A 25,489-nucleotide genomic window follows, 5' to 3' on the forward strand; every position below is an offset into this window, starting at 1 on the left:
GTTGCTTTCAGGATCCTTTCTTTATTCTTGACCTTTAGGAACTTGATTATTAAATGCCTTGAATTAATCTTGTGATTAAGTTTGCTTGGTGTTCTGTAACCTTTTTGTAGGCAACATATCATCAAGTTTTGTTCTGTTATCCATTTTTTATAACCTTCTTGGATATTGACATTTTTTTCTTTAGGTTTGGGAAGTTCTCTGTTATTATCCCTCTGAATAATCATTCTACCCATATCTGTTACAGTACCTTCTCTATAAGACCAGTAACTCTTAGATTTCCCTTTTGAGGCTATTTTCAAGATCCTGTAGGCATGCTTCATTGTTTTTCTCTTTTGCCTCCTCTGGCTTTGTATTTTCAAATAGCTTGTCTTCTAGCTTAGTAATATTTTTTTTCTGCTTGATAATTCTGTTATTAAAAGACTGTAATACATTCTTACATTTGATGATTGCATTTTTCACCTCCAGAATTTCTACTTCTTTATACTTATTTAAATCTCTTTGTTAAGTTTTTCTGATAGAATTCTGAATTACTTCCCTATATTATCCTGAATTTTTTGAGTTTCCTCACACAGCTATTTTAAATTATCTGTCTGAGAGATCACATATCTCTGTTTCTCCAGGATTGGTTCCTCGTGCATTATTTAGTTTATGTGGTGAGGTCATTATTTCTTGGATGCTCTTGATACTTGTAAATGTTCATTAGTGTCTGAGCATTGAAAAGTTAAGTATTTGTTGCAGTCCTCTCTTTCTGGGCTTTATTGTTTTTGTCCTTCTTGGAAAGGCTTTCCAGAAATTCAAACAGACTGGAGGGTGGTAATATAATCTTTATCTGCTTTGTGGGGCACCCCAAGCTCAGTAACACCATGAGTCTCACAGACTCATAGAGGTAATACCTTGATAGTCTTGGGAAATATGTGGAAAAATTACCTGGATAACCAAGCTGAGACTCTTGTTCTCTTTCTTTACTTTCTCCTAAGCAAATGGAGTTTCTCTCTCTGTTTTAGCCACCTGGAACTTGGGGTGTAGTGACACAAGCACTTTCTTGGCCACCACCATTAGGACTGCATGGGGACAGAACTGAACCCAGCACAGCACTGGTTCTTGCCCGAGGCCTGCTGTAACTAATTTCTAGCTACTATCTATGTACACTTAAGGCCCACAGGCTCTACAGTCATCAGGTGGTAAATCCAGCCAGGCCTATGTCCTGTCCTTCAGTGAAGCATGTTCCCCAAGTCCCTGGGAAAGTCTGTAGATGTCATCTGGGACCCAGAGACTAAATCTAAAAATTCTGGAAGTCTGCCTCGTGTTTTATTGTACTGTGGCTGGGCTGGCACTCAAACCAGAAGACACAGTTTTTGCCACTTCTCCCTCCCCATTCTGGAGACTGAAAAGCCTCACCCCATCATCACCACCACCAGAGCCCTGCTAGGAATTTTGCCAGACTAACACTATTGTTTTCTTAAGGTCCAAGGGCTCTTTAGTCAGCTTGTGCTAAATGCTGCATGGCCTAGTGCTGACACCAGCTCAGTGGTGGAGACCATAACCCAGTGACGCTAAAGGAATTAAAGACACACACACAGAAATATAGGGTGTGGAGTAGGAAATCAGGGGTCTCACAGCCTTCAGAGCTGAGAGCCCTGAACAGAGATTTACCCACATATTTATTGACAGCAAGCCAGTGATAAGCATTGTTTCTATAGATTATAGATTTACTTAAAGTATTCCTTATGGGAAACAAAGGGATGGGCCAAAACAAAGGGACGGGCTCTGGCTAGTTATCTGCAGCAGGAACATGTTCTTAAGGTACAGATCACTCATGCTATTGTTTGTGGTTCAGGAACACTTTTAAGCAGTTTTCTGCCCTGGGTGGGCCAGGTGTTCCTTGCCCTTATTCTGGTAAACACACAACCTTCAGCGTGGGTGTCATGGCCATCATGAACATGTCATGGTGCTGCAGAGATTTTATTTATGGCCAGTTTTGAGGCCAGTTTATGGCCAGATTTGAGGACCTGTTCCCAACATGTCCCCCTTTGTTTTGCAAAGTGATGAAAGCAAAGTGGCTTTATCACAGTGAGCTACTTCTCACAGGAGTCGGGATCCACATATGCAGACCACACAAAGACAAACAACACAGATTAATAACACAATCATCATTGAAATTACAGAGCCTCCAAGTATTTTTATCTATTTTAATGGGTTACTAGCTGCTAATCCATCTGCAGCTCCTTTAAGCACTCCAGTTCCTGGCATTAAGGTCAGCTGTGCCTGGGATGTTTAAATATTTGTTCTTTTAATTTTGCAATATCCAAAGACAAGTTTGTAGAGTGTTCTTCTAGATGCTTTTTTATTCTTTCCCAAATTTTATCTTATTAAGAGCTATTAACAGTTTCCACAAATCCTTATGTTTAGCTCCTAGAGCGGGCCATATCAGTTGAGGTTGAGGTGCCACTATACTGCCATGTTTCCAGATAATAGGAACTCTTGCTGTATTTCTTACCATTTCTACCATCTGACTGTTTTGTTTAGACCACCTGAACATAGTGTGGCCATGGCACACAGACTGAGAGGTGCAATTCAAGCTAAACATCTCCTTAGGGGACCAATCCATAATGATTCCATGGGAATCATTGCGCGCCACCTCTGCCTGTTCTGCAATGCAATCTTCCCAAACAAGTACGCTCATTATTTCTGTCCAGGTCCAAATCTGTTTACAAATAGGTTTTTGAGGGTGGTATCCCTCAATTATAGGAGCAGATTTATTACGGCAAATACCGAGATCAGAAAGCATGTGTAACTGTGTCATAGAGTGATTGCATCCTGGCATTATTGCCAGCCAAGGTTGATAAATATACCCAATAAGTATAATTGTTCTCTGTGTCAGCCATTGTTAAAGGAATACTCATGTCAATGGTGATCACGACTATCATAGCTATCATTAAATTACTCATTGTGACTGGCTGTCCCACTTTCCTCTGGTTTTCTTTCCAAAATCTCTTCTTCAGCATCTGGCTCATGATAAAGTTTCAGGTGGCTTGATGGTATCCAAATCAGCTGTTGATTTTGGCCTGGAGAAACACAAGCATAACCTCTACCCCAATTTACTATTTTACCTATTTCCCAACTTTTTGTTATCAGATCTCTCCACCAAACCGGTAGTTCTGCTTCTTTCTTTGCAGCTGGTTTCTGTAGATGCTGTTCAACTGCTAATAGCATTTGGCCTTTAGACAGGCTCAAAAACTTTAAAGTCAATAATGCTAGATTCAATTGCATATGGGGTGTTCCATAGTCCTTTTTTCTCCCCTTTTGCTTTTGCAACTGCTGTTTCAGGGAGAGATTCATTCTTTCTACTATGGCATGTCCTTGAGAATTATATGGGATGCTAGTAACGTGTTTAATATTCCATATAAAGAAAAATGTAGCTAGAGCTTGGCTAGTATAGCCTGAGGCATTATCTGTTTTAATAGAAGCTGGAATGCCATCACCACAAAACACTGCAAAAGGTGACATTTAACACAGGCAGGAGACTCCTGATTGGCATCTAGCCCAGACAAAGTGAGAAAAGGTGTCCACACATACCTGTACATAAGCTAGTCTCTCAAATGAGGGAATATGTGTGACATCCATTTGCCAAAGAGAATTAGATTCCAATCTTCGAGGATTAACTCCTCCTGTAAAAGATGAGGAATGTACCATTTTGCAAGTTGGGCATCACTGGATAATAGTTTTAGCTTCTTTCCAGGTAATGCTGTATCTGCTTTTGAGACCAGAGGCATTAACATTGGTTAAATTGTGAAAATGTCTAGCGTTAAATATTGCAGTAACAACTAGGCAATCAGCCATTCAATTCCCTTCAGTTAAAGGTCCTGGAAGAGGTGTATGAGCCCTAATATGAGTGATGTAAAAAGCGTGCATTCTACTCCTAACTGCTGTTTGCAATTGGGTAAATAAAGTAATCAGTTGTTCATCTGTATGAAATCATAACTGAGCACTTTCAATTAACTGTGTGGAATGAACCATGTATGAAGAATCAGAAATCACATTAACAGGCATATCAAAGCAGTCAATACCTCAATTACAGGTACAAGCTCTGCTTTTTGAGCTGAAGTATAGGGCATCTGAAAAACTTTACCTTTTGAGCCAGAATAAGAAGCTTTACCATTACTAGATCCATCTGTAAAAACATTCTCAGCACCTTCAATTTGTTTAAATTTAGTTATTTTATGGAGAATCCAATTAGTTAATTTCAAAAATTGAAACAGTTTCGTTTTAGGAAAATGATTATCGAGAATACCCATAAAGTCAGCTAAATGGGTTTGCCAAGTAAGAGTATTTATAAAAGCTTGCTGTATTTGTGCCTTCATGAGAAGGACAATAATTTTTTCAGGATCATATCCATGTAATTTAACAATCCGAGTTCTCCCATTTCCTATCATAGTAGCGATTTGATCCAAATAAGGAGTTAGAGTCTGTGAATTAGTATGTGGAAGAAAAAGCCATTCTACAAGATCTTGCTCTTGAACAATAACACCAGCAGGTGAATGCTGAGTTGAAAAAATTAGCAAATCTGGGGTCTTTTCTGGATCTATTCTATTTATTTGAGCTTTATGGACTTGCTTTTCAATTAGCTGCAGCTCTGCCTCAGCTTCTTTTGTTAATTGCCCAGGGCTAGTGAGACTAGGATCTCCTCTAAGGATAGAAAATAGATTACTCACAGCATAGGTAGGAATGCCTAGAGCAGGTCATATCCAAGTAACGTCCTGTAATAATTTTTGAAAGTCATTTAATGTTTTCAATTGATCCCTATATATGATTACTTTCTGGGGCACAATGATAGTGTCATTTACTAAAGTCCCTAAGTAGGAGTAAGGAGTAGTAGTCTGAATTTTATCAGGAGCTATAATTAAACCAGTGTGAGAAATCGAATTTTGCAAGTGATCATAACATTGGAGTAATATTTCTCGAGTGGGGGCAGCACAAAGTATATCATCCATATAATGAATAATGTAACACTGTGAAAATTTTTTAAGAGTAGGTTCAATTGCTTGCCCTATATAAGTCTGGCAAATTGTTGGACTGTTTAACATGCCTTGTGGCAACACTTTCCAGTGAAAATGCTTAGCAGGCTGCAGGTTGTTTACTGCAAGAATTGTAAATGCAAACCATTCACAGTCTTGCTCAGCTAAGGGGATAGTAAAGAAACAGTCTTTTAAATCAATGACTATTAAAGGCCAATTTTTTGGAATCATAGCAGGAGAAGGCAGTCCTGGCTGCAATGTCCCCATAGGTTGTATAACTGAATTAATGGCTCTTAAGTCAGTTAACATTCTCCATTTACCTGATTTTTTCTTAATTACAAAAACTGGAGAATTCCAAGGAGAAAATATTGGAACTATGTGTCCTTTTTCTAATTGTTCAGTAACTAAGTCCTCTAAAGCCTCCAGTTTCTCTTTACTCAGTGGCCATCATTCTATGCAAATTGGCTTATCTCAACAATTTCAAAGGTATAGGTGATGGAGGCTTAACAATGGCTGCCATCAAAAATGATATACTAAACCTTGGTGAGAACTTTGTCTTTCTGCTTGAAGTGATTCCTTCAAACCTTGCAAATTTTTTTCTAGTCCCATGCCAGGGACATACCCCATTTTATGCATCATATGTTGACTTTCAGGGCTGTATGATTGCTCAGGAATTGGAACTTGTGCTCTCCATTGTTGTAATAAATCTCTTCCCCTAAATTTATAGGTATAGAAGTTATAATTGGTTGAATAGTCTCAGGTTGTCCAACAGGCCCTTCACAATGAAAAATGTAACTACTTTGGTATATTTCAGGGGCTTTACCAACTCCAACTATGTTGAATTGAATGGGTTGAATTGGCCACACAGATGGCCAGTGCTGTAGAGAAATGATTGAAATGTCCATTCCTGTATATACCAAACCTTTAAATTTCTTTCCCTGAATAGTTATTTCACAGGTAGGACGTTTATCAGTAATTTGATTCACCCAATAAGCTGCTTTGCCTTGTTTATTTGTGATTCCAAATCCTCCTGTTCGTTTAGTTTTACTTTTCCCCATTTCCACATCCAGCACAATCAGGAGTTGTGCTATATGCTCTCCTGGCTCTGCTTTCCAGGGAACAGAAGTAGATATAACAATTTGAATTTCCCCATTGTAGTCTGAATCAATGACTCCTGTTTGTACTTGCACCCCTTTTAAATTTCAACTAGACCTGCCTAGAAGTAATCCTATCATCCCTGCTGGCAAGGATCCACAGACCCATGTTGGAACTTTTTGCGGGGATTCCCCAGGTGCAGAAGGCTCACAGCTTTTGTGCAGCATAAATCTACTGTGACACTACCGGCTGTGTCAGGGGACAGACATTGTACAGGGGTGAGGGAATGGCCTGAGCCGGAAATGCCCCTGTTTGGAATGGGGTCTGGGACGGGCTTCTCATGGCGTTTCCCGAATTTAAAAGGAAAAGGCTCAAATGTAGCTATAATATTTCCCTGTTGATCTGGGGGGTGTATTCTAACAGGGAACTGCCAAGCCTCTGTATCACCCTCTTGTCTAGCTTGCTGAATTCCTGCCTGAATAGAACTGAGAGCGGTCGCTCGAGGCACTATTCAAACAGTCACTGGGGTAACTACTTTCACCCAGTATTCTCCGGAAAAGAAAGATCTGGAGGGTCAGGCCACTCTTTTTCTTCAAAATAAGGAGGGGATGCAGAAGGGTAGGGATGAACCTCTTCCTCCTTCGCCACTTTAGCTTTAGCTGGCAAACAAACCTGCTCTGTCATCTCTTCTGTTACTTCATTATACTTTCCTTCTTCCTCATCATTAGTGTGAAAAGGTTCCAAGGTGGAATGAACCAGAGCCCACACTTGTCCCATTGTTACCCTGTTGCTTCTGAGCTCCCCTTCTTACTCGCCACAGGTATTGCTTAAGAGTACTCAGGTGTCTTCCAGCTTAGTTCAACATTGTACAAACATCGCTCTGGCAACCCTTCAACCTGGGTTTGAGCCCCCACATTGGGTGCCACTTGCTGAGACCAGCTCAGTCGTGGAGACCCTAACTCAGCAGCACTAGAGGAATTAAGACATACACAGAGAAATATAGGGTGTGGCGTGGGAAATCAGGGGTCTCACAACCTTCAGAGCTGAGAGCCCTGAACAGAGACTTACCCACATATTTACTGACAGCAAGCCAGTGATAAGCATTGTTTCTATAGATTATAGATTTACTAAAAGTATTCCTTATGGGAAACAAAGGGATGGGCCATAACAAAGGGATGGGCTCTGGCTAGTTATCTGCAGCAGGAACATGTTCTTAGGGCACAGATCGCTCACGCTATTGTTATTGGTTCAGGAACGCCTTCAGCAGTTTTCCACCCTGGGTGTGCCATGTGTTCCTTGCCCTCATGCTGGTAAACCCACAACCTTCAGCGTGGGTGTCATGGCCATCACAAACATTTCACAGTGCTGCAGAGATTTTGTTTATGGCCAGTTTTGGGGCCAGTTTATGGCCAGATTTGGGGGCCTGTTCTCAACAGCCTAGGACTCTCCTTTAAGGGAAGTTGGCTCCCCTCTGTCCCAGGGTAGGTCTAGAAATATCCAAGAACCAAGTCCTGGAATTGGGGTCTCCAAGTGCCCTCTTGGTACTTTTTCCTTTTGTTGCTGAACTGGCACCTCAGGTACAAGACAAAATTCCCTTTAATTTTTCTTCCACTTTTATCAAGGGGAACAGAGTCTTGCTCCATGGCCACCACAGCTTAGAATGTTCTGAGTTTCACCAGAAAAAAGCAAGTCTCAAAGTCTCACCCAAGACTCTTGATGTAGTACCTGGATATTGCTATTTCTTATTCAGGTCAAAGGGCTCTTTAGTTAACAGACATTTAATTCTGCCAGGACTGCATCCTTCCCTTCGTGGGTGTCAGTTCCCTTTTTTAGCAGGGAGTGTCTAGAAATTTCACCCAGGAGCTAGGGCCTGGAAAGGAGGCCTGATGATTCTGACCCATGGTGCCCTGTTTTGCCATGGCTGACCTGGTATCCAAAATGCAAGAAAAAGTCCTCCCCACACTTCCCTCTCCTCAGACAGTGGGAATGAGTCTCTTTTGGAGCCATAAGCTTTTTAGCCTGGAGTTATGGAAGGAGTGATGCCAGCACTTTTTTAGCTACCATGGCTGTTTTCTCAGTAGGTCATCTGCACCACCTGCAAATCCACTGTTTCTGGGTCCAATTCAGCACCAGGACTCAACTGCAGTGGCAGTCCTTGTGGCCTAGACTGCCTTTCAAGGTTATTTAGGGCCCCATAGCACTTTAGTCTGAAACAGTCAGTCTTTTGGGAACTCAGGTTTGAACTGCTGGTATTGGCGAGTCCCCTCTGGCTATGACTGGTTTTAATGCTCCCTCCATGGGTGGGTGTCAGCTGGGTTAATTATGTGTTTTTTTTTTTTATGTTATAACAAGACCTCAAAATTGCTGTGCTCTCCCTCTCCTCAATGCACAGAAATGATCTCTGCACCATGCTGCCCCTGCCAGGGGTGAGGGATGGGCAGTGTTAGGGATACAACTCTTCTTTCCTCACCTCTTCAGTGCTTCTCAGTGGTATAGAGTTAAAACCAGGTACTGTGAGTACTCACCTGATTCTTGGTTCTTATGAAGGCACTTTCATTTGTAGTTGTTAAATTTGTGTCCTTATGGGGTGGAGGGAAAATCTGTGTAGACTTCTAGTCTGCCATCTTGTTCTGCCCCAAGTCCCAACTCATATTTTGGGGCCAGAATTTTTTCTAATAGTAAATAAAACAAAAACAGTATAAGAAAATAAAACTACAGAATAATACCACTCATGACCATACGCACGACAATACTCAACAAATGATTAGCAAGTCAATCCAGAAACATATAAAAATAATTATAAACCATGACCTATTACAAGAAGGCATGCCTGTTTTAATATTTCAAAACAATGCAATGCAATATATAATATGATTAATAAAAAGAAGCCAAGCATCATAAAAATTTCAACAATGAAGTAAAATTATTTGACAAAATTTAACAAGCATTTATGATGAGAAATAAGTGTGAATAGAAGGGATCTTACTCAACCTTTCAAAGAGCATTTACAAAGAACTTACAGTTAGCATAACAGTGGTAAGAGGCTGAATGCTTTCTTCATAAAATGAAAGACAAATAGAAAAGTTTATTCCCACCATTTCTATTGAAGATGGTACTGGAAGTCCTAGCCAGTGAAATAAAGCAAGAAAAAGAAATGAAAGCCATAGAAATTTGAGAAAAAGAAATACAACAGTTCCCATTTTCATTTGATATAATTACCTATGTAGAAATCCCCATCAAAGTTGGTGAAAATGTCCTTTAAATAATATGTGAGCTTAACAAGTATGCATGCTAAATAGTCAATGCATCTAAAATATGTATTTTATACAATATAGCAATAACCATTCCAAATAAGATATGAAAAACACAGTTCCCTGTATAATAGTCCTCAAAATTAGATCATTATGTGTAAATTTATAAAAACATATATTGGAAGTCTATGCTGAATGACACAAGTGCTGATGAATGAAATCAATAAAGAGCTGATAAGTGGAGAGGCATACCATGCTGATAAATTGGAAGTCTCAATATATTAAATATTTTAATCCTCTCCTAATTGATATGTAAGTTTAATGCAACTCCAGTGGCAGCCTCATAAGGTTGAAGCACAAGAGTAATTCGAGTCTCACTACCACCTTTGGAGCCCAAGCCATCTATCTTTCCTTGTGCTGCCTCTTTGGCAAGGCAGCAGTTTCTTCACCCGTCTCTGGAACATTACTAAAGGGACCTGAGAACTGCCTTCCATACCCCATCAGAGACAGCATTTGCACCTGTCATTTTGGGATCAGAGTGTGATCCTGCCTTGCCTAGCCCCACCCAGCTTTGCCCTTCCTCCTTCTTGGAGGCAGAGCATGGAACCAGGACCCCTGGGAGTTTTACAACCTGGCCCATTGCCTGGGACACCTGAGTACTTCTACTGGTTAACAAAGATGAAACATAAACTCTAGTGCCACAACCATGGTTAATTTTCACCTGCAAACACCACCTACTGGCTGGGAGGTCAACCTGCACAGCCCATTACAACATTTGCTGACACAATTGCATAGTGCTTGTGAATGAGACAAGCTTTGCATGACCACTACAGCCACCATCAACCATGCCACCCTGGCTACCCAGGAGGACTTGAGACTGCTCACCCATGCAGGACATTATTACCACAACTGATATTTGAGAAAGCCATCACACTAGTCTATTTATAGGCAAGTAAATTATACAGAGTCTATGCCACTGAATGTACTCAGAAGCAAAGAAAAATGACCCTATTCAACATTAATTATAGACACATCCTCAGGATAAACAAGTCCCACCCCAACAAAGGTAAATTTAAAAATAAGTGGGCTGGCCACTGTAGCTCACACCTATAATCTCAGCAGTTTTGGAGGCCAAGGCAAGATGATTGCATGAAGCCCAGAGTGTGAGACCAGCCTGGGCAACATAACAAGACCCTGTCTCTACAGGTTTTTAATTAGCCAGGCCTGTAGGTGGCAACAGTAGTCTCAGCAACTTGGGGAGCTGATGTGGCAGAAGGATTGCTTGAAACAAGGAGTTTAAGGCTGCTGTAAGCTGTGATTATCCCACTGCACCCCAGCCTAGGTGACAGAGCCAGACCCTGTCTCTACAAACAAAAAAAGTAGTGACTGTTACACAAGGTGCAAAGGAATGTGCACAATGATACTGATAACAATCTTAAAAACCAGATGCTATGACACCTCCAAAGAAACACAGTAATTTTCTAACAATGGATTCTAACCAAAAACAAGTCTTCACTATGCCAGTTAACAATTCAAAATGCAGACTTTAAAGAAAGTGAACAGGATACAGGTGAAATCTGAAAAGTAATAGAATAAAATAAAAAATCAATTCAGGATGTGAAATAAGAAATTTACCAAAGAGAGATACATTTAAAAAATAAAACAAAACTTCTGAAAATAAAATATTCATTGAAGAAATTAAAAAATATATTTGAAATCTTCAATAATAGACTACACTGAGCAGACGAAAGAATCTCAGAACTTGAAGATAAGTCCTTTGCATTGATGCATTTAGAAAACGAATTTTTAAAGTATAAAAAGAATTCAAAAGCCTTTGAAAAATATGGGACTACATAAAACAATGAAAGATATGAATCATAACTATTCCCGTTTACTGAAAATGGTGTCCTGTGGTTTTATTTTTGTTGTTGTGTCCTTGACTAACTTTAATATCAGTGTGATCCTGGCTTCCTAGAATGAGTTAGTATTTTCACCTTTCTAATCCATTAGAATAATTTCAGGAGGGTTGGTACCAGTTATTTCTTGTGCATTTTGTAGAATTTAGCTGTGAATTCATCTGGTCCAGGTTTGTTGTTGTTGTTGTTGTTGTTTTGGGGAGGGGTTGTTTTTATTACTAATTCAGGTATACTACTCATTACTGGTCTATTCAGGATTTCTTTCTGATTGAATCTTGAAAGGTTGCAGCTTCCAGGAATTGATACATTTCTCTATGGCTTCTCATTTGTAAGCATATACTGGTTCATAAAAGTCTCTGATTATGCTTCATACTTTTGTAGTATCAGTTGTAATGTCTCCTTTTAAACTCGTGATTGTTGATTTGGATCTTCTCTCTTCTTTTCTTGGGTGGTCTAGCTAGTGGGCTATCAATTTGGTTTATCATTTCGAAGAAAAATCATTTGGTTTCATTGATACTTTGTATTGATTTTTGTTCTCAATTTCACTTACTTCTACTTCGATCTTTGTTATTTCTTTTCTTCTGGTAGCCATATGTTTGGTTTGTTCCTGTTTTCTAGTTTATTGAAATGTGACATTAGGTTGTTAATTTGTGATCTTTCCATTCTTTTGATGTATGCATTTAATGCTATAAACTTTCCTCTTCAGACTGCTTTTTCTGTATCCCAGAATTTTTGGTATTTTGTGGTTTCATTTTCATTCATTTCAAAAAATTTTTGATTTCCATTTTTATTTTATCATCAATCAAAAGACGATTCAGGAGTACGTTATTTAATTTCTATGTGTTTGTATAGTTTCAAAAGTTCATTTTGAAGTTGCTTTCCAGTTGTGTTCCACTGTTGTTTGTAAGATACTTGGTATGATTTTGGTTTTTTTAACTTACTGAGATTTATTTTGTGTGACAACATATAGCCTATGTTGGAGAATGTCCCACGTGCTGGTAATAAGAATGTATATTCTGCAGCTGTTGAATAGAATTGTCTGTAGATGTCTGCTAGATCCATTTGGTCTATTGTGCAAACTATGTTCAGTGTTCCTTTATTTTTCTGGATTATCTATCTAGGGCTGTCAATGAGGTGTTGAAGTCCCCTGCTATTGCTGTATTGTTGTCTATATTTTTAGATATAGTAATATTTGTTATATAAAGTTGGATGCTCTGATGTTGGGTGCATTGATATATCCTCTTATTAAATTGATCCCTTTATGATTATATAATTGTGTTCTTTGTATTTTTTTACTGTTGTTGATTTAAAGTCTGTCGCCTTTGATATAAGTATAGCTACTCTTCTTTACTTTTGTTTCCTGTTTGCATGAAATAGATTTTTCCACTTTTAACTTCAGTCTGTTTCTTTAACAGTAAGGTTTGTTTCTTGTAAGCCACATAGCGTTGGTTTGTTATTTTTATCCTTTATGCCAATCGATATATTTTAAGTGAAACATTTAATTCATTTACTACCAAGATTAATATTGATATGTGAGGTTTTGTTCCATCATAATGTTGTTATCTGTTTGCTTTGTAGATTTACTAGTTCTCTATTCTGCCTCTGTCTATTTTTGTGGTTTGTTGGAGTTCTGTCATGCTGTTTTATTTATTTTTTTTCTTTTTGAGATGGAATCTTGCTCTGTCATCCAGGCTGGAGTGCAATGGTGCGAACTCAGCTCACTGCAACCTCCACCTCTTGAGTTCAAGCGATTATCCTGCCTCAGCCTCCTGAGTAGCTGGGATTACAGGTGCGTGCCATGATGCCTGGCTAATTTTTTTGTATTTTTAGTAGAGACGGGATTTCGCCATGTTAGCCAGGCCAGGCTCAAACTCCTGACCTTGTGATCTGCCTGATTAATTGTTACATGGAGTATAATACATGAAGCATTAATCTCCAAACTATCCCTATTATGACTTTACATTGTTACTATACAGAAAATTTCCAAACACAGAAAATTTTATTATTTGGCCAATCAACCTTCAATAGTTCTGTGAAAACTCCAGCATAAGATCCAAATTCCCTTCATTATTTGGTACCTGAATTTTTTCCAGTCTTATCTCTAACACTCGTCAGTATCTATAATACACTATAGTCACATACACATAGAAAATGCTTTGTGATCTAAAATTGACAAATGGGATCTAATTAAACTAAAGAGCTTCTGTACAGCAAAAGAAACTAGCATCTGAGGGAAGATGCAACCTAGAGAATGTGAGAAAAATTTTGCAATCTACCCATCTGGCAGGGGTCTAATATCCAAAATTTACAAAATACTTAAACAAACTTACAAAAAAAAAAAGAAAACACCACCATCAAAAAGTGGGGAAAGAACATAAACAGACACTTCTCAAAAGAAGACATTTATGTGACCAACAAACATATGAAAAAAAGCTTCACATCACTGATCATTAGAGAAATGCAAATCAGAACCACAGTGAAGTACCATCTCACGCCAGTCAGAATGGCAATTATTAAAACGTTGAGAAACAACAGATGCTGATGAGGCTGTGAATAAATAGGAATGCTTTTACACTGTTGGTGGGAATGTAAATTAGCTCAACCATTGTGGAAGACAGTGTGGCAATTCCTCGAAAACCTACAATCAGAAATACCATTTGACCCGGGAATCCTATTACTGGGTATATACCCAAAGGAATATAAATAATTATATTATAAAGATAAATGCACACATATGTTTACTGCAGCACTATTTACAATATCAAAGACATGGAACCAACCCAAATGCCCGTCAATGGTAGACTGCTTAAAGAAAATGTGGTACATATGCACCATGGAATACTATGCAGCCATAAAAATGAATGAAATTATATCCTTTGCAGGGGCATGGATAAAGCTGGAAGCCATCATTCTCAGCAAACTAACACGGGAACAGGACACCAAACACCACATGTTCTCATTCGTAAGTGGGAGTAGAACAATAAGAACACATGGACACAGAGAGGGGCACAACACACTCTGAAACCTGTCAGGTGGTGGGGGCAAGGGGAAGGAGAGCATCAGGACAAATAGCTAAAAACCTAGATGACAGGATGTTGGGTACAGCAAACCACCATGGCACTCATTATATATATATATATATATATATATATATATATATATGTATATATATATATATATATATGTATATATATATATATATATATACTGCACGTTCTGCTCATGTATCCCGAAACATAAAGTAACAACAACAACAATAACAAAATGCTTTATGTAGGGGAGAAGTGTGTACACGTATGTGTGTGTGTAGTGTCACTGTTCAAATGAAAATCAGAAACGAAAATCCATTGGTGGGATTTTCTGAGCCATTTTAAAATAAATTTACATTTTTTTTAAAATTTTGTTTTTCTGTAAGTTATTGGGGTACAGGTGGTTTTTGGTTACATGAGTAAGTCATTTAGTGGTGATTTGTGAAATCCTGGTGCACCCATCACCCGAGCAGTATATACTGCACCATATATGTTGTCTTTTCTCTCTTTTGCCCCTCTCCCATGCTTCTCCACAAGTCCCCAAAGCCCACTGTATCATTCTTATGCCTTTGTGTCCTCATAGCTTAGCTCCCACATATCAGTGAGAATATACAATGTTTGGTTTTCCATTCCTGAGTTATTTCACTTAGAATTATAGTCTCCAATCTCATCCAGGTCATTGCAAATGCTATTAATCATTCCTTTTTATGGCTTAGATATATATATATCCCAAAGTTTATCCATTTGTTGATTGATGGGAATTTGGGTTGGTTGCACGATTTTGCAATTGTTAATTGTGCTGCTATAAACATGCGTGTGCAAGTATCTTTTTCGAATAATAACTTCTTTTTTTCTGGGTAGATACCCAGTTGTGGGATTGCTGGATCAAATGGTAGTTCTACTTTCAGGTCTTTAAGGAATCTCCACACTGTTTTCCGTAGCAGCTGCACTAGTTTACATTTCCACTAGCAATGTAGAAGAAGTGTTCCCTGATCACCTCATTTACACCAACATCTACTGTTTTTTGATTTTTTTATTATGGCCATTCTTTCAGGAATAAAGTGGTATTGCATTGTGGTTTTGATTTGCATTTCCCTGATCATTAGTGATGTTGAACATTTTTTCATGTGTTTGTTGGCCATTTGTATATCTTCTTTTAAGAATTGTCTATTCATGTCCTTAGCCCACTTTTTGATGGGATTGATTGTTTTTTTCCTTACTGATTTGTTTGAGTTCGTTGTAGAGTCTGGATATTAGTCCTTTGTCAGATGTATAGATTGTGAAGATTTTCTCCCACTCTGTGGGTTGTCTGTTTACTTTGACGACTGTTTTTTTTTTTTTGTCATGCAAAAGCTATTTTGTTGAATTAGGTCCCAGCTATTTATCTTTCTTTTTATTGCATTTGCTTTTGGGTTTTTGGTCATAAAATTATTGCCTAAGCCAATGTCTAGAAAGGTTTTTCCAGTGTTATCTTCTGGAGTTTTTATAGTTTTAGGTCTTAGGTTTAAGTCTTTAATCCATCCTGAGTTGATTTTTGAATAAGGTGAGAAATGAAGATCCAGTTTCATTCTGCCACATGTGGCTAGCCAATTTTCCCAGAACTATTTGTTGAAAAGGGTGTCTTTTCCCCACTTTATGCTTTTATTTGCTTTGTCGAACATCAGTTGGCTGTAAGCATTTTGGTTTATTTCTGGGTTCTTATTCTGTTCCATTGGTCTATGTGCCTATTTTTATACCAGTACCATGCTGTTTTGGTGACTATGGCCTTATAGCATAGTTTGAAATCAGGTAGTGTGATGCCTGCAGATTTGTTCTTTTTGCTTAGTCTTGCTTTGTCTATGTGGGCTCTTTTTTGTTTCCATATGAATTTTAGAATTGTTTTTTCTAATGCTGTGAAGAATGATGGTGGTATTTTGATGGAGATTGCATTGAATTTGTAGATTGCTTTTGGCAGTATGGTCATTTTTACAATATTGATTCTACCCATTTATGAGCATGGCATGTGTTTCCATTTGTTTGTGTCATCTATGATTTCTTTCAGCAGTGTTTTATAGTTTTCCTTGATTTGATTCTCCACTTGGTCACTGTTGGTGTACAGAAAAGCTACTGATTTGTGTACATTAATCTTGTATCCAGAAACTTTGCTGAATTCTTTTATCAGTTCTAGGAGCTTTCTGGAGGAGTCCTTAGGATTTTCAAGGTAAATGATTATATCATTAGTAAACAGGGACAGTTTGAGTTCCTCTTTACTGATTTGGATGCCTTTTATTTATTTCTCTTGTCTGATTGCTCTGGCTAGATCTTCCAATACTATGTTGAAGAGGAGTGGTGATATAGTGACAGTCCTTGTCTTGTTTCCATTCTCAGAGGGAATGCTTTCAACTTTTCCCCATTCAGTATTTTGTTGACTGTGGGTTTGTCATAGATGTCTTTTACTACATTAAGGTATGTCCCTTGTATGCCAATTTTGCTGGGGGTTTTAATCATAAAGCGATGCTGGATTTTGTCAAATGCTTTTTCTGCATCTATTGAGATGATCATGTGATTTTTGCTTTAAATTCTGTTTATATGGTGTATCACATTTATTGAGTTGCATATCTTTAACCACCCCTGCATCCCTGGTATGAAACCCACTTGATTGTGGTGGATTACCTTTTAGATATGTTGTTGGATTCAGTTAGCTAGTATTCTGTTAAGGACTTTAGCATCTATGTTCATCAAGGATAGTGGTCTGTAGTTTTCCTTTTTGGTTATGTTCTCTCCTGGTTTTGGTATTAGGGTGATGCTGGCTTCAGAGAATGAATTAGGGAGGGTTCCTTCTCTCTATATCTTGTGGAATAATGTCCACAGGATTGGTACCAATTCTTCCTTGAATGTATGGTAGAATTCTGCTGTGAATCTGTTTGGTCCTGGACTTTTTTTATGTTGGTAATTTTTAAATTATCATTTAAATCTCGCTGCTTGTTTTTGGTCTCTTCAGGGTAACTACTTCTTGCTGATTAAGCTAGGTGTAAGATTGTCCCTAGGGCCTGAAAGCTTAAGGAGATGTATAACTCCTCGCTTCTCAGGCCCAGTCCCAAGGCGCAAGGCCACTTGCGTCAGCAGTGTGTGTGGCAGCATGCACCAGCAAGATAGCAGAAGCAGAAAAAGAGCCAGTCAGAAGACACCTACCCCTGAAGATTGAGAAAGAGGCCATATGGGTAAAACATAGCAGTTACGTCAGACTAGGACACTTCCTGTTTACAGGAGACTGTAAAACATTTGTCCCATCCTCACTTGGTGCTAACGCCATTTTAAGCCTCAGCCCGCCTGCACCCAGGCACTCATTAAGACAGCATGTTGCGCCACACTGCCTCGTGTTGTCTGTTGGCGCACTCTCGGGGTTCAAACTGTTACAAGAACCTTATATTTTGGTGCTGAAATCTGGGAGGGGCTCAGGTCTGCATCCCCCATGGACCTAGCCTTCCACCCCAAAGAGCAGGCCACAGCAGCTGGACAAAGGAAGCTCCTCAGCCTCCAGTCGCCTCTCTGTGCATGCAGTCGGTCACTGATCTCGCCTACTGGTAAGTTTCCCCAGAAGCCCAGTTAACAGAGAAAAATCTGCACAGCCTCTCTTGGTTTCTCCAGTCCAAAGCTCCAACATTGGTCCAAGAAGGCTCTGGCATGTGCCAGGCACCCGATAATTATCTGGTCTTAGGGGGACGCCTCTAAGCCATTTAATCCTGTTCCAGGAACAAAAAAGGCAGCGGTGATGATGGCTCCTTTTATCGTCTCCCTCCGGCTGTCCAGGATGGCCTCCTTTTCCCTGTTCTCCCAAGCCCACCCTCCCTTATGGGAAACTCCCGGTCCTCTGTTCCAAAAAAAAAAAAAAAAACAGTCCTCTAGGCTGCCTCATAAAAAAACCTGCAAACATTAGGCCTCAAGCTAGATATGTGCCCTAAGCGCCTTGTCTTTTTTTTTTTTTTTTTTTTTGCAATTCAGTCTGGCCACAATATGAATTAAATAATGGGTCCAAATGGCCCGCAAATGGAACATTCAACTTTGCAATTCTAACTTATTTAAGCAATTAATGCTGACGACTGGAGAAATGGCAAGAAATTCCTTACGTCCAGGCCTTTTTACACTCAGATCACAACCTGTCCTCTGCAATTCTTGCTTACCTGTTCAAATTCTTCCCCTCCATTCTAGCCGCCCTAATCACCTTTCTCCTCCCAACCGTACCTCTTTTTTTCTCATTAAATCCAGCAGACTGCTGTCCACCCCTCCCAGCCCCTACCTCTTCCTCTCAACCATCTTCTTTAACCCCCCAAGCCTCCTCATTGTCTTCTCAGCTGCCATCTTCCCAGTCAGCTGTATCCACTTATTTTTCTACACCGTCCCCTCCTCAGGACAATTCTAATATTACCTATACCTATTCTCCTCCCCCAGCGCCCTCTCCTGAGGCTTGTAAACCTATCCTGCCACCTTACGCCTCTGTCTATCCTCCACTGCCTATTAACTCAACCGCGCTTTCCCCTTCAAACCCTCAGAAGGAATCAGTATTTTAAACCTTCAGTTCATCTCCTAATCCACCCCCAATGTTTGGCTCAAGCTCCAGAAGCTTGACGACGGCCGTCAAACCCCACAACAAGTCCTTCTTAATTTAGCCTTCAAAGTCTTCAACAATTGTAATGAGGAAAGTAAAAGGCAAAAACAGGCAGAGTTTCAAATGCTTGCCTCCACCATCAGGGGCCCTGCAGGCCCACGGGGCCACAGCTCCACACAGAAGCCTCCTAAAAATCCACCTCCACCTGGCGCCTATTTCAAGTGTGGCAATGAAGGCCACTGGTCCAGACAATGCCCAAACCCAGGTAAACCCACCAGTCCATGCCCCTCTCTGCGGAGAACCCCACTGGAAGTCGGACTGTAAGCAGCCCCCACAAGGACTGCCCCCATCCCTTCCTGAGCTGGCCAAAACCTCCTACTTATATCTCATCGGCCTTGCCACTGAAGAATGATGGTGCCCTGGAACAGACACCCTGGCAACTACCTTTGCTTCATCCAAGCCAAGGGTAACCCTGATGGTGGCAGGTAGGCCAGTATATTTTTAAATTAATACTAGGCAACCTACTCTGCTTTACCTAATTTTTCAGGAACCACCCAGTCCTCCCAGGTCTCTGTTGTAGGAATTAATGGACAAGTCTCCAAACCTCTAGTCCCCCCTCCACTTTTCTGCTCCCTGCACACCTTTTCCTTCACTCACTCTTTCTTAGTCCTGCCCTCATGCCCAACTACTCTCCTAGGCAGAAATATCTTTTCAAAACTCCACACTACTTTCCACTTCCACATTCCCCATAGTACCCAACGCATCAACCCAGACCCCTCTGGGGCTTCTAACTTTCTTCTACTCCTCCAACCACCCACCTTAAAACGTGCAACTTTTTCTTGTCCCCCATCTGTAGTTAACCCCGCTGTTTAGGATACTTCCACACCCTCAGTCACAGGACACCACACCCCTGTCCACATTACCCTTAAATAGCCCACCCAGTTCCTATCACAGAAGTAGTATGCCATCCCCCAAGCAGCTCTCATAAGCCTAAAGCCTATCATTTCCCGTCTCCTCTCCAGTCACCTACTCTGCCCAACAAACTCCCCTTTTAACACACCAGTTCTACCTGTGAAAAAGCTAGATGGAACTTATCACTTAGTCTAGGACCTCAGGCTCATTAACCAAGCTGTACTCCCAGAATGTCCAGTAGTTCCTTACCCATATACTTTACTTTCCACAATTCCCTCCGATACCACTCATTTTTCTGTTCTAAACCTAAAGGATGCTTTTTTTTCATAATTCCTTTACACTCTGATTCCCAAAACCTCTTTTCCTTTATGTGGAATACCCCCGACACCCACCTTTCATGTGAGCTCACCTGGTGCATACTACCTCAAGGTTTCAGAGACAGCCCCCACTTTTTTGTGTCCAAAAGGCCCTTGCTCATGACCTCTGTAACTTATCCCTAAAACTGTCCACTCTCTTTCAATGTATTAATGATCTGCTCCTGTGTAGCCCCTCTCAAAAAAACTGCAACTACCATACTATCTCTCTTTTAAACTTCTTCCCAAAATGCGAGTATTAGGTCTCCCCTAAAGAAACAAAAATATGCACCCCCCTCAGTCACCTATCTATGCCTAACTCTTACCCCATGAACCTGAGAGCTCACAACCGACCACATATCCCTCCTCCAGTCCCTCCTGCCTCCGCAAACTAAGCAAAAAAATCTCTCTTTTCTAGGACTAGTGGGATATTGTAGGCTCTGGGTTCCCTCCTTCGCTCTATCTGCCAAACCATTATACCAGGCTGCTAAAGGCCCTCTCTATGTGCCATTAAACTCTGCACAGCCTATTACCCAACCTTTCCATCTACTCCAGAAGGCTCTCACCTCAGCCCCATCCTCACTCTCCCAGACCTCACCAAACCTTTCTCCCTCTATATTGACAGATGATGTAAAGTTGCATTATGTATTCTAACCCAGTCTAAGGGACCTACCGCCCAGGTTGTTGCCTACCTCTCTAAACAGCTTAAAGCCACCATTCTCGGATGGCCTGCCTGCCTTCAAGCATTGGTGGCAGCTGCTGTCCTCACCCTTGAAAGCCTAAAACTATCTCTCCATGCCAACCTAACAGTTTATTCAACCCATAACATCAAAAACATGTTAGCTCACTGCAGTGTACTAAGTCTCATCTCTGCCCCATGGCTCCTCCAACTGTATGCTCTATTCATAGAAAACCCCCTCCTACCAATCACCATACTAACCAGCTCCCGTCTAAACACAGCCATGCTCTTACCTGAAGTTACAACCGCCCAAGACCCTACACACTTCTGTGTAAACACTGTTCAAACCTTCCTTATACCTTTTCCAAACCTAACAGAACAACCCTTTCCAGATGCCCCCTTTACTTAGTTTGTAGATGGCAGCTCCTTCCTACATCAAGGACACTGGCATGCTGGCTATGCTATAGTGTCACCCCCCCCACACACACTATTGAAGCCAATCTGCTCTTGCTAAGCACCACCTCTCAAAAAGCTGAACTCGTCGCTCTCCCTCAAGCTCTCACTCTAGCAACCGGACAACAAATCAACATATATTCAAATTCTCGTTATACATTCTACATAGTGTACTCACACTCGTCCATCTGGAAAAAACGAGGCTTCCTAATTGCAAAAAACACTCCTGTCATAAATGACTCTCTCATCAGCAAACTCCTTCAAGCTGCCAGGCTTCTGCAGAAAGTTGCCATCATTTATTGCAGGGGCCACCAAACCCCGGACGATCCTATATCAGCTGGAAATAGGCTAGCAGATCAGATAACCAAACAAGTAGCCCTCCAACCCATGCAAGGCCAGTTTCTGTCCCTGTCCTTTTTCTCTCCTCTTTACTCCTCAGAAGAAAAGGAGGACTTCCAAGCCCAAAACCTTCAAAAGCAAGGACCATGGTGTGTCAAGGAAAGGTGCTTTATTCTTCCTCACTCTCAAAGCCTTCCTCACCTCCAAAGCCTCCACAACCCTTTCCATATCAGTTACAACCTCTCTTGCAACTTCTCTGCCCTATTCTCACTTGCCCTCACCTTTCCAGCCATGTTTGAGAAATTACCTAGTCCTGCTCTGTCTGCCACTCAGTGTCACCCCAAGGCTCCTTCCAGCCACCTTTTCCTACCCACCAAGCCCAGGGCCAGGTACCCAGGCAAAATTAACAAATGGACTTCACTCACATGCTGGCCAATAAACGGCTCCACTATCTTCTAGTCTTTATCTGTACTTTCTCCAGGTAGATAAAAGCATTCCCAACAACTTCAGAAGGTATAAATGTCATCACACAAACTCTCTTCATGCATATAATTCTCCGTTTTGGACTTCCAACATTCATCCAGTCCAACAACGGACCCGCCTTCATCAGCCAAATTATCCAAGGCATCTCTACAACCTTAGGTATAAAATGGGTTCTCCACACACCCTATAGGCCTCAATTCTCAGGCAAAGTTGAAAAAATTACGTCTGTCCTTAAAGCCCAACTCACCAAGCTGGCTCTAAAAACCCACCAGTCGTAAACAAAAAATCTCCCTTTCACCCTTATAAGACTCCACACAACACCAAAAGCACCCTCTTTTTATAGTCCCTTTGGAATCATATATGGCCAAACTTTTGTCTTGGGGTCTCCACCCTTACCAGACTCTGAGCCACTCAGATATTACCTCCCCTCCTTAATCCAGACATGGTCTTTCATTCGTGAAGCAGCAAATAAGGCCATGCCTCTCCCTGTTAACACCTTTTTGTCCTCTGAAAGTAACTGTCTTACAGGCACAGACGTGTTTCCAGACAATCCAGATGATGCTTCTGCTACAGCGACATGGTAAATACCAACCCGTCTCTCAACAATACCCCCAAAATTAAGATTTTCTTTTTCCAAGATGTCCACGTCACCCCCTATGTCATGCCTGAAGTAATTATTGAGTAAGTCGTCCCTTTTCCCTTTTCTCTAACCAAATAGACAGGAATGTAAGATTCTCCCGGGGCCTGAAAGCTTAAGGAGATGAATAACTCCTCCCTTCTCAGGCCCAGTCCCAAGGCGCAAGGGCCACTTGTGTCAGCAGTGTGCACCAGCAGCGTGCACCGGCAAGATAGCAGAAGCAGGAAAAGGGCCGGCCAGAAGACACCTACTCTGGCTGGAAGACACGTACCCCTGAAGATCAAGAAAGAAGCTATCTGGGAACAATGTAGCAGTTACGTCAGACCAGGACACTTCCTGTTTACAGGAGACTATAAAACCTTTGTCCTATCATCACTTGATGTGGACGCCATTTTAGGCCTCAGCCCGCCTGCACCCAGGCACTGATTAAAACAGCATGTTGCTGCACACTGCCTCGTGTTGTCTGTTGGCATGCTCTTGGGGTTCAAACTGATACAAGAACCTTACACTAGGAGGGTTGTGTTTTTCCAGGAATTTATTAATCTCTTCCAGATTTTCTAGTTTATGTGTGTAAAGGTGTTCATATTAGCCCTGAATGATCTTTTGTATTTCAGTGGTGTTAGTTGAAATATCTCCTGTTTCATTTCTCTGTGAGGTTATTTGGATAGTCTCTCTTCTTTTCTTGGTTAATCTTGCTAATGGTCTCTCAATTTTATTTATCTTTTCAATGAATCAACTTTTTGTTTCATTTATCTTTCGTAAAATTTTTTTTTTCAATTTCATGCAGTTCTTCTCTGATCTTGGTTATGTCCTTTGTCTGCTGGGTTTGGGTTTGGTTTGTTCTTGTTTCTCTAGTTGCTTGAGGTGTAACCTTATATTGTCTGTATGCACTTTTTCAGACTTTTTGTTGTAGGTGTTTAGGGCTATGAACTTTCCTCTTAGCGCCTCCTTAGCTGTATCCCAAAGTTTTTGATAGGTTGTGTCATTATTGTCATTCATTTTGAAGAATTTTTAAATTTTCATCTTGATTTTGTTTTTGGCCGAATGCTCATTCAGGAGCAGGTTATTTAATTTCCATGTATTTGCATGGTTTTGAAAGTCCTTTTGGAGTTCATTTCCAGTTTTATTCCACTTTGGTCTGAGAAAGTATTTGATATAATTTCAATTTTCTTAAATTTGTTGAGGTTCATTTTATGGCCTATCATATGGTCTATCTTGGAGAAGTTCCATGCACTGTTGAATAGAATGTGTATTCTGCAGTTGTTGGATGAAATGCTCTGTAGATATCTGTTAAGTCCATTTGTTCCAAAGTATAGTTTAAATCCATTGTTTCTTTGTTGACTTTCTGTCTTGATGACCTGTCTATTGCTGTCAGTGGAGTATTGAAGTCTCCCACTATTATGATTCTATCTATCTCATTTCTTCATTCTATTAGTAATTGTTTTATAAATTTGGGATCTCTAGTCTTAGGTGAATATTTGTTTAGGATTATGCGTTTTTCCTGTTGTATCAGGCCTTTTTACCATTATATAATGTCCCTCTTTGTGTCTTTTAACCACTGTTGCCTTAAAGTTCACTTTGTCTGATATAAGAATATCTACTCCTGCTCAGTTTTGGTGTCCATTTGCATGAAATGCCTTTTTGTACGCCTTTACTTTAAGTTTATGTGAGTCTTTTTGTGTTAGGTGAGTCTCCTGAAGACAGTAGACGGTTGGTTAATTCTTATCCATTATGTGGTTCTGCATCTTTTAAGTGGAGCATTTAGGGTATTTACATTCAATGTTAGTATTGAAATGTGAGGTACTCTTGCATTCATCATGCTCTTTGTTGCCTGTGTACTTTGTTTTTGTTGTTGTTGTTTTAACTCGTGTTTTTGTTTTATAGGCCCTTTGTAATTTATGCTTTAAAGAGATTCTGTTTTGATGTGTTTCCAGGATGTGTTTCATGATTTAGAGCTTCTTTTAGAAGTTCTTGTAATGGTGGCTTTGTAATGGTGAATTCTCTCAATATTTGTTTGTCTGAAAATCACAGTATCTTTCCTTCATATATGATGCTTCATTTGGCTGGATAAAAAATTCTTGGCTGATAATTGTTTTGTTTGAGAAGGCTGAAGATAGGACCCCAATCCCTTCTAGGCTGTAGGGTTTCTGCTGAGAAATCTGCTGTTAATCTGTTAGGTTTTCCTTTATAGGTTTCCTGGTGCTTCTGTCTCAAAACTCTTAAGATTCTTTCCTTCATCTTAACTTTCGATAACCTGATGACAATGTGCCTAGGTGAAGATCTTTTTGCAATAAATTTCCCAGGTGTTCTTTGTGCTTCTTGTATTTGCATGTCTAGGTCTCTAGCAAGGCTGGGAAAGTTTTCCTTGATTATTCCCCTAAATATGTTTTCCAAGCTTTCAGAGTTGTTTTCTTCCTCAGGAATACTGATTATTCTTAGGTTTGGTTGTTTAACATAATCCAAAACTTCTTGGAGGCTTTGTTTATATTTTCTTATTCTTTTTTGTCTTTGTTGGATTGAGTTAATTCAAAGACCTTGTCTTCAAGCTCTGAATTTCTTTCTTCTACTTGTTCAATTCTATTACTGAGACTTTCCAGAGCATCACACATTTCTAAAAGTGTGTCCAATGTTTCCTGAATTTTTTATTTTTTTTTCTTTAAGCTATCTATTTCATTGGATATTTCTCCCTTCACTTTTTGTATTATTTTTTGGACTTACTTGCATTGGGCTTTGCCTTACTTT

General features: G+C 40.1%; 1 protein-coding gene across 1 annotated transcript in view; it reads left to right on the plus strand.

Moving 5' to 3' along the window:
- LOC129395240 (uncharacterized) overlaps positions 1-23,194 on the plus strand; it is a 110,204-nt gene extending 87,010 nt beyond the window's left edge. Inside the window, exons 3-7 of the mRNA XM_055106220.2 lie at positions 12,945-13,066; positions 14,160-14,239; positions 17,783-17,869; positions 22,639-22,690; positions 22,894-23,194. Coding sequence (XP_054962195.1) covers positions 12,945-13,066; positions 14,160-14,239; positions 17,783-17,869; positions 22,639-22,690; positions 22,894-23,173 — 621 coding nt within the window. The 3' untranslated portion in view covers positions 23,174-23,194. The remainder of the gene's footprint in view (positions 1-12,944; positions 13,067-14,159; positions 14,240-17,782; positions 17,870-22,638; positions 22,691-22,893) is intronic.
- Positions 23,195-25,489: the final 2,295 nt, after the last annotated feature.

This window comes from Pan paniscus, chromosome X (assembly GCF_029289425.2).
Source record: "Pan paniscus chromosome X, NHGRI_mPanPan1-v2.0_pri, whole genome shotgun sequence".
In the NCBI taxonomy this organism is placed as follows: domain Eukaryota; kingdom Metazoa; phylum Chordata; class Mammalia; order Primates; family Hominidae; genus Pan; species Pan paniscus.